This window comes from Astatotilapia calliptera, chromosome 2, assembly GCF_900246225.1.
Source record: "Astatotilapia calliptera chromosome 2, fAstCal1.2, whole genome shotgun sequence".
Classification (NCBI taxonomy): Eukaryota; Metazoa; Chordata; class Actinopteri; order Cichliformes; family Cichlidae; genus Astatotilapia; species Astatotilapia calliptera.
In genome coordinates, this window is record NC_039303.1 from 37,972,600 (window position 1) to 37,986,384 (window position 13,785).

At 39.0% G+C, this 13,785-nt stretch overlaps 1 protein-coding gene and 2 long non-coding RNA genes across 4 annotated transcripts; all 3 read left to right on the plus strand.

Moving 5' to 3' along the window:
- The first annotated feature begins 4 nt into the window (after nucleotides 1-4).
- On the plus strand, nucleotides 5-2,998 carry LOC113009120 (uncharacterized). Its single transcript, XR_003270118.1, has 3 exons — nucleotides 5-37; nucleotides 494-643; nucleotides 2,660-2,998. It is a non-coding gene; the product is annotated as an uncharacterized LOC113009120 (long non-coding RNA).
- An 871-nt stretch (nucleotides 2,999-3,869) lies between these two features.
- LOC113009091 (trichohyalin-like) lies at nucleotides 3,870-4,940 on the plus strand. Its single transcript, XM_026147189.1, has one exon. It carries the CDS (start codon nucleotides 3,910-3,912, stop codon nucleotides 4,885-4,887), a length of 978 nt encoding a protein of 325 aa, XP_026002974.1. The 5' UTR covers nucleotides 3,870-3,909; the 3' UTR covers nucleotides 4,888-4,940.
- Nucleotides 4,941-10,200: 5,260 nt separating this feature from the next.
- Nucleotides 10,201-13,329, plus strand: LOC113009107 (uncharacterized). 2 transcript variants are annotated; one of them, XR_003270115.1, is made up of 5 exons: nucleotides 10,201-10,412; nucleotides 11,011-11,062; nucleotides 11,746-11,893; nucleotides 12,158-12,325; nucleotides 12,437-13,329. It is a non-coding gene; the product is annotated as an uncharacterized LOC113009107 (long non-coding RNA). The 2 variants fall into 2 exon arrangements; XR_003270116.1 differs by lacking the exon at nucleotides 11,011-11,062.
- The last annotated feature ends 456 nt before the right edge of the window (nucleotides 13,330-13,785 follow it).

Genomic DNA, 13,785 nt, shown 5'->3' on the forward strand with positions numbered 1-13,785 from the left:
ATAAGCCAGAGCAGAGAGACACACAGACATGTTCCAGGTAAATCGAATGTTTTATTTAATGGTTTGAATTTCATTTCTGTGAAGGGGAGGCAACTGTAACACTAAAGATCCAAGGAGTAGACATACTAAAAGTAGATTTTAAAAACTTGGGGACAACAATTCCAAGCAATGGAAAGTGAACAAGAGAGGTGAAGAAGAGAGAGCAGGCAGGGTGGAGACGAATGTCAATGTCTGCCATCCTTTGTGACAGAATGATAGCAACAAGAGTGAAAGGTAAAGTTTACTACATGGTTATGAGACCCAGAGACAGTGGCACTGACAAAAAGACATGAGGCAGAGGTGAAGATGTAAAGATTTAAATTGGAAGTGACCAAAATTAGAAACTGATACATCAGAGCAATAGCTCAGGTTGCTCTGATGTATCAAATGCATCAAAGAATGATATTTTACTAATTTGTAAACAATGAATTATGAATTGTTTTATTAATTTCAGATGATTTCTTCTTGGTCAGTCCTTCTGGTCCACCCAGTCGTCCAATCAGTAATCCAAATGTCACTGTTGCCTCGGCTGTCAGTGTTGCTGTTGTTCTTCTTCTAATTGGTGCAGTTTTCTTTGTATGGAAGTGGAGAAGAGGCAAATTCAGTAAGTCATTTTTTTTCTCTGAATGATGAATAATTGTGTTTTACCCTCGTAAATAATAATAATTATTATTATTATTTCTCATATAATCAATCAATCTATCAAAAAATGATTTTATGTGTTACTTCTAAAAATATTTCTGAGTCCAGTGTAAAAGATTTAAAGGGATCTATTAGAACAACAATCACCTGAAGAATAGAATTGTCTTCTTGACCCTAAAAATGGTTCAGTTCCACAGAGGCTGCTCATCATTGTTTATTAGTAGAGAAACTCAAAATCCACCAACATTTCTAGTGTATTGTATTTGTTGGCTGTAAGAATGTATGTTGGCTTGAATGAATGAATGAAATAAAAGAAAAACATATTCAGAAAGTGTTACCAACTAGGAACCCACAGGAGGCAAACATTCCCCCAAAAAACTCCCAGTGCCGGTCCCATATTTCCATACTGGATCTGTTGAGGCTTGGATTAACAACAAGTGTCTCCAGAGCTGTTGATAAACAGGGTGCTCATGGAAACAGTGCTACTGTTGGTCTTGATGCATGCTCAATCATCCAGGAAAGTAAATCTCCAAAAGTTGATCCTGTTCATCTGGACGTAGCGTTTTGTGGGAGAAATGTTTCGTCACTCATCCAAGTGACTTCTTCAGTCTCAGCTGACTGCAGGTTTTCCCAATCTTGGGGTTTCTTCAGTGGGCTGGTTTCAGTCATTATGCAAATGTACTGTTTATAAAATTGGGGAAACCTGCAGTTAGCTGAGACTGAAGAAGTCACTTGGATGAGTGACGAAACATTTCTCCCACATTAGTGAGGTATTGGCAGGTGCTTCATTCTTACTATGCCAGTAATTAATACAGATATGTTTATCCACAGTGTTGGGAAGGTTACTTTTAAAATGTATTCCACTACAGATTACAGAATACATGCCCCAAACAGTATCTTGTAACGTATTCTGTTACGTTACTCAATGAGAGTAACGTAACAGAATACTTTGGATTACTTAATATATTATCATGCTTTTTACAACTACATGCATGTACTATGGCTGTGTGATTTATTACTATTACTGAAGGATACTCGCCATACCAATACCAACTAGATTTTTAAATCTTAATATAAAATGAGTAACAGTAGGTGGACATTAGGTAAGGGTGCACTTTTTGCAGCGATCCCAGATAGAAACTATTCCGCGCGTATATAAAACAGGTCCGTGGCTCCGAACCATAGTAAAGGGACCTCTGGCTAATACGTCGTGTTCATGTCGGGCTCGTAGCCGAAAACTAGCTTTACTTTGTTGTCTGGGTCAACTTTGCTAGCAAGAGACAGAGAGAGGTGTTTAAAGGTTGCAGTCGAGTCTTAATAGCTTAGTTACAACTGGGCTACACTGACCATGAGGCTACATTCTTTAGGGCTGTGCCTGTAACACTCTGCCTATTGCCTTCATATTGAATAAGTTTTTGAACAATCACTTTTAAAAATATTTCTTCAGGTCATTATGCGGGCCGGAAGTAGGGGTGACATGGGCCGCAAGATTGAGACACAGAAATTAGAGCCTCTTAATGAGTGTTTTGTTTGGTTTCCACGACGTGGAATTACCAAAAATAGAGAGGGCATAGCCTAACATATGAAACAGGAAAATACTGCCGTGTAATCCATTTATTTCAACAGAGTAACTGTATTCTGAATACCACCTTTTTAAATGGTAACTGTAGCGGAATACAGTTACTCATATTGTGTATTTTAAAATGTAACGGTGGTACGTGTATTGTGTTACTCCCCAACACTGGTGATGTCTGTCACTGTTTCTGTGCATCCGCAAGGCTAACAGTTGGTTGTAATCTGTAAATTCACCACTAGATGGCACTAAATCTCAATTACTGCTCATTTATTGAGGTTGCTTCAAATACTTTAATGTGTAATTTATTTATTTTTTCTCACTTTTACCCATTTACAAAAAAACAACAAGAACTTTGTTTCATATTGTTCTTCATCCATTTCTCCTGCTTCTTTTATTTGACAGAAAAAAAGAAGAGTGAGGAGGATGGAGCTGAACAGGCCAGGAAGAAAAACACGATCAGCTCTAAAAACAGTGGGATGCCAGTGGTGGAAGAACAAAGCAAACCACTCATGACAGGAAGAGAAGAAGATGATGATGTGGACAGCAGAGAAGACCAAAGACATGAAGATGACAGAGAAACCAAACAAGATGAGTTTGTTTTAGAAACAGAACAAATAAAGAACATAAACAGTCCACAAGAAAAGAGAATAAATCCATCTACTGTTAATGACAAAGAGTCTTTGATTAAGATGGAACACAAAACACAGGATATGACGGGAAGAGAAGAAAAGGGTGATGTGAACAACAGTGGAAAGAAAAAGAGACAAAAGAAAATGGTCATGAAAAAACCCAAAAAGAAACAGAGCAAAGAAGTGGACACTGACAGTTCAGAAACAAAAACATCTGCTGTGACTAAAACTGAGCCTCAGTTTAAAATGAAACAAGAAACACATGAAGAACAGAGCAGGAGAGGAAGACATGAAACACATAATGTGGACATCAGAGAGCAGAGAAATAAAGATGGAGAAACACAACAAAATCAGCCTGTGACAGAAACAGTTCAAACAAGGGACACTGACAGGCCAGAAGAAAAGAGAATAAATCCATTAACTGTTAGTGACGAAGAGTCTTTGGTTACAGTAGAACAAAAAACACAAGACATGACAGGAAGAGAAGAAAAGGAAAAAGAGACACAACAAAATGATCATGATAAAAAACAAAAACAGAAAGAAACAGAGCAAAGAAGCAACACCGACAGTCCAGGAACAAAAACATCTGCTGTGACTGTGAATGAGCCTCAGTTTGAAGAGCAGAGCAGGAGAGGAAGACATGAAACACATAATGTGGACACCAGAGAGCTGAGAAATAAAGATGACATAAAAACACAGAGGACAGGGAGGGACAGGATAAATCAGTTTATTATGACTGAAAAAGTGTCTCAGTCTACAACAGATCAAGAAACAGATGAAGAAAAGGAGATGCCAGGAAGGGGAATGAAAGCTGAGGTGGCTGAAAGTGAAAGAAAGAAAAAGATGCAAGCAGGAAAAACTGATTTAAGATGTCAGTTTTCACCATTTACAGAAGAACATAAAGAGGAGCCCATGCTATTAGGAGAAGCAAAGTCCTTTAATTTTTCTTTTCATCTGAGCAGTGATCAGGAACCACGGAGAGAAAAAGAGAGACAACAAGAGCAGCTTGTAGAAAAAAGACAGATGGAGAGAAATGTGGACATGAAAGAGTCAGAAACGGAGAAAAAGAGAGCAGAGGAAAACAGTGGTGAAGTAAACAAAGTAAATTCTGTGTTTATGCCACAGAAGGAGACACAGAGAGAAAAACTGGAGGCAGAACAACAGAGAGAGGAAAACCAGAGGAAGCTTCAACCAGAGACACGAAGGGAAAGAGAGAAAGATGAGAAGGAACTGAAAATAAGGAAAGATAATAAAAACCAACCAGAGGAACAGAGGGGTCAGACAGAAAGCATGATTTCATCAGTCCAAGTTCCACTGGATACACATCTGAAAATACAAGGACAAAACCACAAGAAACAACCAGAGGAAACATGTCAACAGAGCCCAGAACAAATCAGAGAGCAGCCAGAGAAACTGAGAGGAGCAGAGAGGAAAGAAGGAGCTCAGGGAAAGGAGCTGGAGGTTAATGAAGGGCTCAGATCTGAGGAAACAAAGAAGAAGGACAAGGAGAGAGAAAAACTACAACTCCCACATGAAGGAGAGCTGCAGGCGGAGCAACAAGTGAACGTAAATGAAAAACAGCAGCTGGAAGAATCTGTCAGTCTCACAGAGAGAGTCGTCTGTGTGGAAGAAAAACAGGAGGAGGAGCCGATGCAACGAACATGTGATTTTGATCAAAAGAATAACCAGAGTAGACATCGTCCAAATGCACTGAAACTGAATGAGGTCTGCACACTGCCAGTCAAGAAACAGAAATTTGAGGAAGAAAGAAGACCACGCAAGCATCAGAATTTTAAAAAGCCAAAAAAGTATGTGAAAAAACAAAATGATTATCATATGAATGTTGATGATGCAGCTCACAGTCAATATGCTGCAACATCACAATCGTATGAACCCATGCAATGGACCAAAGATCAGCAGATGCTGCCAGTTCAAACAGAACCACAAGAATGTCTGAAAGAAAACGATGAAAACCAGCAGGATCAGATGGAGGTGGATTAACATTAAGGCCTTCAGTTTTCAGCATTTATAGACAGAAAACAGAAAGATCAGCTCAGGAGAAGCAAATTCCTTTTTCTTTTTATGTTTGTACTCTGATCAGGAGCCACAGAGAGGAAGAAGATACATGAGGAAAATAGATCATTGGAGAAAGACATGCAGTGTTGAAATGAAAAAGCTGATTATCCATTGGAGGATGGAGCTCAAATTAAATATGATAAGTTGTATCTTGGGCGGAACGGTGGTTAGCACTGTTGCCGTACAGCAAGAAGGTCCTGAGTTCAATTCCACCATCAGGCCGGGGTCTTTCTGTGTGGACTTGGCATGTTCGCCCCTGTGTTTGCATGGGTTCCCTCCGGGTACTCCGGCTTCCTCCCACAGTGCAAAGACATTCAGCTGGGATAGGCTCCAGTACCCTCCGCGGTCCTGAAAAGGATAAGCGGAAGCAAATGGAAGTTGTATCTCACAGAACGAAGATGGAGTTTATGTCAAAAAGAAAAATGAGTGGAACTGGAACTTTCAGCATTAGCTGACTTTAACCCTCTGATGGTCATCGTCAAAATAGGGACCCTTTTGGGTCCCGGCGACCGTGAATGGGTGTAAATTTTGACGGCTATCCAAGGGTTAAATAACTTTTATTTTTTGTAAACATATATTCATTTCTGCTCATAGTGACTGTAATGTGGTGTTATTTACAGCTTCTTACCAGTGATTAACAGTCTGAGTGCCATGATGCATCGTTCAATGTAATAAAACCACTTTTCACCTTAAAAGGTTAATGTGGTGAAGAGTCCTGTTTTTAATTTAAATCACAGCCTTCTGAACAAATCCAAGATTTTAAAACAATTTTCACCAGACTTAACATTTTGCTTCTAGGGTTCAATCTGAAATTATGGTTAAATGAGTGTTAGGAAAAAGGTGTTGTACTTAGTTGATGGTAAACTTATATTCATGAGACTTAAAATGCATTAATGTTACAGAATCTCCTCACAAAGTGGAAGATGTAGCAGTGACTCAAGGGGAAACACTGGTAATAGAAAACCTAACAATGTTCAGACTTGAAAAAAAGCTAGAATGCTTCTGTTTGCTCCCTATGTAACCCACCCATATGAGTATGTGCACGACCTCCATAAGGGGAACGAGGAGCCTTGAGAAGAACAGACTCTACTCAATGAAGGAAGCCACCTGGCGGAACAAGATAATGACAACATCCTGGGAGGGCTGCACTCACATCATATAACCACACACATCGTATAACTACGCTTGCAAAGCACACTTTGTAACCATATATACTAATTTCTCTTAGTTAAAACAGCAACAAGCTTTATGAATATTTATGTGTGTAAACAATAAAAACGACCTGCACAGGGGAAGCAAGTTGAAGTGGGTTGGAGACAAGTGCTTCCTCTCGCGAGTGAAAACTTGAGCTCTGTGTGACCTTTTTCCTGAGTGAGTTTTGGTTTATCCAGCAGCATCAGGGGTAAAACTAACAAATGATTTTTATACCATAGCTTCAGTTTCACAAAAAGCTCATTGCAGCTCACCAGCCTCATAAGGAAAGACAATTTAGTCTTTCAACAGCCTCCAGATGATCCTCACACTGTTCATCCAGTATTCAATTCAAGTTTAAAAATGTCTTACAGTTTATTTTGTGACCAAATGGCTGAACCCCCCCCCAAAACTATTTTGCCATAGTTTTCTTATGGTTGCTTGCTAAAACATCATCTTTACATTTTTGTACTTCTTACTGGGATATTTAATATTCCCTGTGGTTTAGGAGGAGCACTGTCACATCCACTCATACTGTCTAATAAGGTGTTCTTGACCAAAATATTGAACCAAAAATGTTCCTGAAGGTGAGAATCATGTCCTGCATGGTTCCTCACTGACGTTGGTCCACATGTGTTGTTAACAGCTGAATAAGAGCACTTCAGTTAAGTAATTTTACATTTAGTTATATTCAGGAAATAGAGTGTAAGTATTGCCATTACATGTAATATTTTCTCACTGCAAATCAGTGAGGTGTTGAATAAAATGTTGAGTTGTTATTGCTGAAGACTTAAAAATGCATATAAACTGCAAATACTTTTTGAATAGATTTTTATATCCTCATAAGTTTGCCTAATGTTTGTTTCAAAATTCACCAGCCTGACAACAGGCAAAGCAGCTACACGTATTTCAACCTGTGAAATACGTGTAGCTGCAGTTAAAAGAGTTTGTTAGAATAGAATAGAATAGAATAGAATGCCTTTAATGTCACTATACAGTTGTACAATGACATACAGAGCATCTCCTACTCAGTGCAAACATGCTGGGGGGAGGCAAAGTTCTGCAGCACTATATACATATGGAAAGCACTAACAGGGGGAAAATATATATATATATATATATATATATATATATATATATAAAATGTACAAATATACAAGCCTGTTTAAAAAAAAGTAATATGTAATAAATAGTGTTATGTATATACAGTTGGGTTATTGCACATAGAATTGGTATTGCACAGTGGTCCATAGAGGAAGTGGGGAGAAAAGGAAAAGAAAAAAAAAGAAGGGGGGGGGGGGGGGATGTGTTATCTGTGCATGTGTGAGTTCAGGGTGGTTATGGCTTTGGGGAAGAAACTGTTTTTGAGTCTGTGGGTTTTTGTGTTGATACACCTGTAGCGCTTCTCTGAGGGAAGCAGGCTGAACATGTTGAAACCAGGGTGGGAGCTGTCCTTGATGATGTTTGCTGCTCTGCTGAGGCAGCAGGAGGAATAACTGTTCATCAGGGAGGGGAGAGGGCAGCCGATGATCTTTTGTGCTGTCTTGACCACACTTTGAAGCCTCACTCTATCCGCCTTGGTGCAGCTGCCGTACCATACTGTGATGCAGCAGGTTAGGAGGCTCTCAATGGACGAGCGGTAGAAGGTCAGCAGCAGGTTGGAGTTCAGCTTGTACTTCCTGAGGACTCATTTCATGATTACCGGTGTGAGGTCCACAGGGTGGTAATCATTCAGGCTGGAGATGGGAGACTTCTTCGGCATCCTGGCTGATTTTAGACAGGATAGGATGGCTGCCTGATCCAGTGAGAGGTTGAAGAGTCTGGTGAAGATGAGGGTGAGCTGATGTGCGCATGCTCTTAGTACCTTGCCAGGTACTCTGTCTGGACCGGCTGCCATCGTGGGGTTCACTGCTAGGAGGACACGTCTGACATCTTGCTCCGTTACAGTGAGTGAAGCGGTGCAGGAACCAGGTGAGGATGAGGATGGGAGCAGAGCTGAGGCAGATGAGTGCTGCTGTTGTGGTGTTTCAAAGCGGGCGAAGAAGCTGTTTATTTCCTCTGCCAGCTGCACACTCAGGTTTTCTGTTTCCGCTGTGCTGCCTCTGTGGTTGATGATGTCTTGCATTCCCTGCCACACCTCCTGTGTGTTGTTGCTGGACAGACTCGATGTTTCTTTTGTGGTCTGACTTGCTTTTTTAATCCCCCTTTTCAGGTCAGCTTGAGCAGAGCTCTGTCACCTGACCTGAAGGCGGCATCGCGGGCTTTGAGGAGTGAGCGGACCTCGCTGGTCATCCAGGGTTTTTGGTTTGGGAAAACCCGAATGCTTTTGTCCACAGTCACATTTGCAGTACAGAACTTGATGTAGTCCAGTACTGATCCTGTGAAAGTTTCTAGGTCCTGTTGTTCAGATATGTCCCAGTCTTTCTCTGTGAAGCAGTCCTGTAGTTTGGAGAGAGCATTTTCAGGCCAGGCTGTAACCGTCTTTGTGGTGGGCCTGGCACTGTGCCTGAGGGGGGTGTAGGCTGGGGAGAGCAGGAGGGAGAGGTGGTCAGATTGACCGAGATGGGGGAGGGGTATGGCTCTATATGCATGCTTGATGTTGGAGTAAACATGATCTAGAGTGTTTTCTCCTCTGGTGGGACATTTGACATGCTGATAGAACTTTGGAAGTACAGTCTTTATGTTGGCCTTATTAAAGTCACCTGCAATTATGTGAACACCGTCAGATATAAGATTTGGGGAAAGCTGCAGTCAGCTGAGACTGAAGAAGTCACTTGGATGAGTGATGAAACGTTTCTCCCACAAAACGCTACGTCCAGATGAACAGAATCAACTTTTGGAAACCTTGAACACATTGCTTTACCAGCTACTGTGATTACTATAAATACGATTTCTTGTGGTATTTTTGTATGTCACAGCCTTTGGAAAATTCTGGATGTCCGCATTATTTATGGGTCTGCCAAAGGGGTGACAGGGTTGTTCTGTGTCTGCTGGTCAGTCTTTGGTCCAGATTAGTGCACGTCAACAACCATTTGATGGATAAAGTCAGAGTTTGTTGATTCCAGAGAACTGTCTTCTTGCTTTATATTTGTGGTTTAAAGAAAACCAGGAGATTAAATGCCAAGGTGATTTATTTATTTGTTCTCCAACATCCTCAGGTTTAAATTGCTTAAAGTGCTTTTCATTACTTAATGACCAAATCTCATCAAAAAAAAAATGGTAATGTCCTATTCAAGAAATGTTTTCACTGTGACATACACTGTAAAAAAGATCCGTATATTTAACAGTGAAAGACAGGAAAAATACGACAGGAAAAACCTGTTAACTATAAAACAGTTTAAAACTGTTGATTTGATGTGAAATTGCCGTAAATAAAGAAATGTAGAAAAACCGTAATATGTACATTTTTTCTCTCTGAAAAAAATACATAAACCTACTGTAAATCACTCTTGCATAGTTTTTTTAACGGAAGATTCCAATAAAGTTTAGAACAGGCAAACACAATTTTTTTTACATTTATTTATTGAAAAAAATACAGGTTTTAATTGCTGAATGTAAGCATGGTTGTGCTGGTAATGGATACATGCTGTAATATGACTTTGTGATTTTTGCATTAATTTCACATAATAATAATAATGGATTAGATAGCGGTTTTCAAGAAGCCCAAAGCACTTTACATTAAATCCATTCTTGATTCATAGCACCTTTAATACAGCACATTCATATAACAGGTACATATGTCCCAAGATCTTTATACTAGAAATGTATTAGGGCAATTTTTGGATGTAGTTTTTGTAAAGAATATGGGATGTAGCTGTTAAATCTACATTCTGTTGAACTCAATAAACCATGAGTTTAAAATGTAAAAGCTAACAACAACTTGAGAGACCTACAGCTAATGATAGACATACTATATTATTGAGTGAATTCCTATAATCCCAAAAGTGTTAAAACAATAATCTGTTGTCTGTTCTATTTATTCATAGTTAATTATCATATGAAGAAAAAAGATTTTAAAAGCACCTCCTCCCGAAACTAGGCGTTTTCCCCTGACGTTTAGAGCACAGTTTCACATCAAGGCGCCTGATTTCAAACGGGCCAATCAGCGCACTGCATCAGGCTCCACCGCAGATAACGTCTGTACAGCTCCACACAAGTTTTGCTTTGGACTATGGCAGCACGCTATCTTCATTTTCGTGGACTTGTTTCTCATTTTTTTTTAATTTAACGTCTGCCACAGCTCGTCTTCAGTTACTACGGTAAGAAAATAATCCAACTTGGTTTATTTATCGACAGCATTGTGTTGCAGGCAGTGAAGGCGCAAATGATAAATTTACGTTAGCTTTAGCTCGTTTCTAGCATTAGCGTTAGCTACATCAGGCTGAAAAGAGCCTTGCAAAACCAGCAGTGCGCGTTTTGAGACGTGTTTTGGAGATGGGTGTATTAATGGAAACCGTCTAATTAGTATAGCTATGTTTGAATGCTTTGTCTAAATGCGGCCTGGATGTTCCCGCCTTGTTTGACATCCGGCTGAAGCTTTAAGTTAGCTAGCCTCGCAGCTGTGTCATATTGATTATGTATTTTTGCAGCATATGTGGAGAATCGGTTCAGTCCGTGAAAGCTTATGTTTTGCATTGCAGACTGCATCGTAATGAACCCCGGTGTATTTTTAAATGTGTTGAAGTAAGTTGTAAGCAGGTGTTTTCTGGATATGCTGCTTTAAAGTCTCACTTCTACCGCCACCACACTGGTACCGCAACTGTTTCTCAGAATGCTACCTTAATGGGTTTGAATTGCACTGTCTCACTTTGTGAATGCCAATGTGAGGGAACTAAAGCTTTGATTGCTCACTTACAGGAACCCATAGAAGAGGGACGGCATGTAACTTGTCCAGTGAGAGGATGCCAAAGTGAGTTCTCTGTAAAATCTACATTTACCTCCCATATGTCTAGAAAACACAAACGTTAGGAAAATGTGATTTGTGGTTTAAACAAAGATACTCAAGAGAGTCCATCTACAAGTGCCACCATACAGGAAGGTGCCAGTGTATCAGATATAGAAGACCCTGGTATGGATGGGTCTAATTTCAGTGACCTGTATCTCAGACATGTATGTATGTTTTACATTAAACTACAGGGACAGCATCTTCTGCCAGCATCTACCATTCAAACCATTGTTGAAGAAATACAAAATATACATGAATTGGGACAGATGTATACATTGAATAGACTAAGGCCACTTCTAAAAGATATGTCAGTTTCAGATGAAGACATAAAAATCTGTGACACAGTAAAACAATCTGACTTGTTCTCAGCTTGTCACACATGGCCCCTGAGAACTGCTTATTCAAGAGTCCAGTGCTTTAAAGATGTGTTCAAGTATGTTGAACCCAGAAAAGTGTTTTTGGGCAGGGACGAGAACAGGATGGAGAGATTTGCCTATTGTGTTCCTCTGCTAAATATTTTGAAGGGTATGCTGGAATCAAGTTTTTGGCAAGGTCTCATATCAGTGAATCCTAATAATGTTTCAAGACCAGATGTTCTCAGGGACTGTTGTGATGGTAACGTGTTTGTGTCAAACAAATTTTTTCAGGAAAATCCACATTGACTCAAGCTGGTTCTATACCAGGATGCATTTGAAGTAGTGAACCCACTTGGTTCTGCCAAAAAGAAGCACAAGGTTTTGGCTGTGTACTTCTCTCTACTCAACATCCCACTAACACCCTTCATCATTGTTTGCGGTAAGCTGAAAGAGCAAAATTCAACTTTTTTTTTTTTTCCTGTTGTAACTGCCACGTTCTTGTACTCTTGGCTTGTTTAGTTTCATGTTCTGTTGCTTCCTCACTAATACACTGGATAACACAACCATATAAGTTCAACTAGTAACATAACTCATCCTATGATCCATGTAACAAGTATCTCTGTATTTCTATATATGACTGACATTAAAGCTGTTGTTATTAAAGTTTTTAATTTGTTGTTGTTGTTGTTGTTTTAATTCTCAGGTTCCTCCTGCTTCGCTGCTGAGACATTCATGTTGAGCATTGACAAGAAGACTGTCAACGACCGCATCACAACCTCACCTCTGCTATCTGCCTAATGTTTGGCAGTTACTACTGCTTTAACATACACTACCCTGTAGAACTACGATCAACACTGGAGTTCCTTCAACGGTAAAATTTATTTTATTATGGATTTATTTTTGTGCTTTTCAAACTTGGCCATTTGATATCCCACCTCAGGTTGTTAATTTCCTCAATCTCTCTCGCCCTTTTTTCATGAAGGTGTTTCTTTTCCATAAATCCTGAGAGAGGCACCAAGGTTGAATCCAAGAAGAAAAAAGTGTTCTCAGTCAATCCCAGAGTCCTCACTCTCATCTCAGACATTGCTGACCATGAGTGGATCTAGTCCTACCCCTCTTGTTTGAGACAAAGTGATAAAGGTATACTATGTTACATACTCTACAGATGTTCTGTTTTTGAAACAATTGTTACATTTCTGATTGTGAGTGGGAAGTTTAACAATGTGAAGTTTTACTAGACACAATTTGTAAAAGTACATGGTCTACTTTTGATTCACTGTTTTATATCTGAAAAATGTATCTGATAAAAATGTGGTAAACCTGCGATTTTGTTTCTTGGATTTTAATTTTCCCAGTTTTAAAGATATTTGTATTCCAATAGTGTAAAAGTATGCTGCATGTACATTGCTGGCATTTTGTAGTTATCCAAAAATTTGCAGTTGAAGTTCTCAAAACAAGTGTAAAGTTTTTGTTTGTTACCTGATGCAGTTTTAAGATGTACATTTTCAGGTTTACTGCTCAGTTCTGTGTGCAAAATATGCGGGTGTAAACCTGTTCCTGTAATTTCTTCAATTCAGATTTTCTTTCAATTATAGAAAAAATGTTTAATTCTCTATATTTGTATTTGGATAATTTGAAAAGTCAAGATTCTACGTGTACTGACATTTATGTAGTGAGAACAGCACCAAAACACTTAAAGGTGTCTGAATTGTCTGCTAAAGGTAATGTGAAGTATAATGTGTGCTCAACTTACAGCACTGGTTTTGCACAGTTTGAACAGAACTTGTAAGAATTCTGTGATTCCTCACTGTTACTGTCATGGAGATAACTAGTAACTATTTGTGATTTGTTGAGTACAAATGTAAATGTTTGATGTTCAAAACATCAAAGATGTTAAATAAAATACTTTTTTGGAAATTTAAGGTGGACATTTTTGTGTTACATTTAGTAATTTGAATAAAATCATGGTTTGTGTATTAAGCTTACAGAGTAGAACACTTAAGAGCACTCTAGTCTAAAAACGGTTACAGAATAAAATTGTATTTTATTATTTTTTGATAGTTAATTTTACAGGGAAAAAATGTTGTGTTTTCTGGCACAAACTTTATTTTATATGTTATTTTCATGTTAATTCTAGGGAAAAACATTTTTTCTTCAAGTTAAAACATTTTCTTCTACGGTAAAATATTGACCCTAGCACTGTTTTTAACCGTAAAATCAACAATAACAATACGTTGTTACCGTTAAAGAAGAAAATGTTTCACCCGTAATTTTACGGTAGATTTCTGGCAACCACAGCTGCCAGCGTTTTACCGTAAAATCTACAGTGTT